At 36.9% G+C, this 1,987-nt stretch overlaps 1 protein-coding gene across 1 annotated transcript in view; it reads left to right on the top strand.

Annotated features, from left to right (window-relative positions):
• Unc80 (unc-80 homolog, NALCN channel complex subunit) overlaps positions 1 to 1,987 on the top strand; it is a 270,597-nt gene that overhangs the window by 206,065 nt on the left and 62,545 nt on the right. Inside the window, exons 41-42 of the mRNA XM_004626714.2 lie at positions 272 to 361; positions 1,017 to 1,118. Coding sequence (XP_004626771.1) covers positions 272 to 361; positions 1,017 to 1,118 — 192 coding nt within the window. The remainder of the gene's footprint in view (positions 1 to 271; positions 362 to 1,016; positions 1,119 to 1,987) is intronic.

The raw sequence follows: 1,987 nt of genomic DNA, 5'->3' as shown, positions 1-1,987 counted from the left end.
ACTGGAAAAAAAAAAGAAATTATTGTTTCAGTATTTATGTTTCATCTCACCACCAAACAAACAATAAGTTTGTTTTTCTTTATGGTACTAGGGCTTAAATTCAAGGATTTACACAAAACTGTATCCTCAAACCTTTTTTTTTAATTTTTATTTTGAGGCAGGGTCTTGCTGAGTTTCACAGGCTGACTTTGAATTTCTACTCTTCCTGCCTCATTCTCCCTCAAATAATATGTTCTTGAAAAACACTTATTAATTTTTCTTCTCGTTTTAGGAGTGTCTGGAGTTTTTCAACATTCCAGAATCCCAGTCAACACATTATTTCCTCATGGATAAACGATGGAACCTTATCCACTACAATAAGGTGAGACAAGAGTAGTGACGGGCATGGTGAGTTGGCTCTACATGATTTTGAACTACATTTACTCCAACTCTTGGCCTTTTGGTGTGTTTGTCCAGAAAGTGAAGGTGAGGATAATAGTATCTGTGTTAGGGTACTTGTAACAATTGAAGGGGGAAAGCAAACAAAAGGCACCTAGTTCTTCATCATTATTATATCAAAGTGAAAAATATGTTATATCAAAGTGAAAAATTCCACATATACACACAACAGCCTGTTGTGTGTATATGTGGAATTGTGATGCCATTGTGGTTCTTCTTTCTACTGTGCTCCACTTGATGTTGGTGACATTTAATTTAATGAGCAAATAGGACCCTGGGGCTGATCCCTGGCAGCACTTGGTAAGACCTTCTCCTGCTCAGACATCTTTTGCATCCCTGTCTTTGTCTCTATTGCTCCCGACGTCAAGTGGCAAAGCATGATGGATGAATGGCAAGCTAGGTAGACTAAAGCTGATGTTCACCTCTGGGTTTCTAATTTTGGAGCATAAAGGTAGTTAAGAATTAAAACCATTAGAAAATAAAATGGTTTTGTTTGTCTGACCTTTGTGCAAAGAGGAAATGAAAATAAAATTTAACCATTTAAACTTTTTTTTGTCTCTTTGTGTAATCCACCACAGACCTACGTTCGAGATATTTATCCCTTCCGGAGGTCAGTATCACCGCAGCTGAACCTCGTCCATATGCATCCAGAGAAGGGACAGGAGCTCATTCAGAAACAGGTGTCTGACCACTCGCTTTTACCCTATTTCATGTCACTGAGATACGTGACCCATGAGTATGTGCCAGCCCTGAGACTGTGTGATACCCTCTGGAGAGAGAGTGAATAAATGGCTTGCTCAATAGGCTTTTGCTGAAAATAATGTGTATTTTATATATGAATTGAATCCTGAGGCACAGGCATTAAGAAAAAAGTCACTTGGAAAATGTTATTTTATTTGATTTAAACAATGTAAATCCTCTATTTACTCACTAATTTAAAAGTGTGGATTTTATTTCACACTTTCATAAAACAGGACTGGAAGTACATAAGTTGTAGCTATCAGATGGTTGCCCCAGAAGTCTCTGCCAGCTGAAAAATGAAAAGTAAAAGCTGTGGATGTCCCTGAAAAAGCACTGAATTCGAGTTCAGAGGTTTGGATTCCATCCCAACTTGGATACTGGCCAACAGCTTGACCTGGTCAGGAATCTGAACTTAACTTTTCTTAAAATGGGAAAAGAACATCGGGTCATTGTGTGTAGGTTTAGGAGTGAAGATCAGAAGGCTGTTCAAATGTCTAATCTCAAATCAGACTTTGAACTTAAGAAAAATTAATAGTCTGCATGCAAAATATGGCTTTAGTATGCAATTCTAAAGTTGATACAATTTTAGCATTGGTCACATATTACCCTTATTTCTTAAGACTATATGAGAATTTCATGATACTTCAGCCACTCAGTTTTTCTGTGCATATCAAAAATGCTAACTTGTCATCAAACTACTAAAAATGTCTACACAAGATTAATGAAAATGGCATAGAATTGACCAGTGAGGTGATTTTTGAACACTAGCTACCATTAACTGCTTAAGTTGCCTTATGAGAAATACTAA

Source organism: Octodon degus, unplaced genomic scaffold (genome assembly GCF_000260255.1).
Source record: "Octodon degus isolate 3935 unplaced genomic scaffold, OctDeg1.0 scaffold00016, whole genome shotgun sequence".
NCBI lineage: Eukaryota > Metazoa > Chordata > Mammalia > Rodentia > Octodontidae > Octodon > Octodon degus.
Note: the sequence above shows the minus strand (reverse complement) of the source record. Positions and strands in the feature narration are given on the sequence as shown.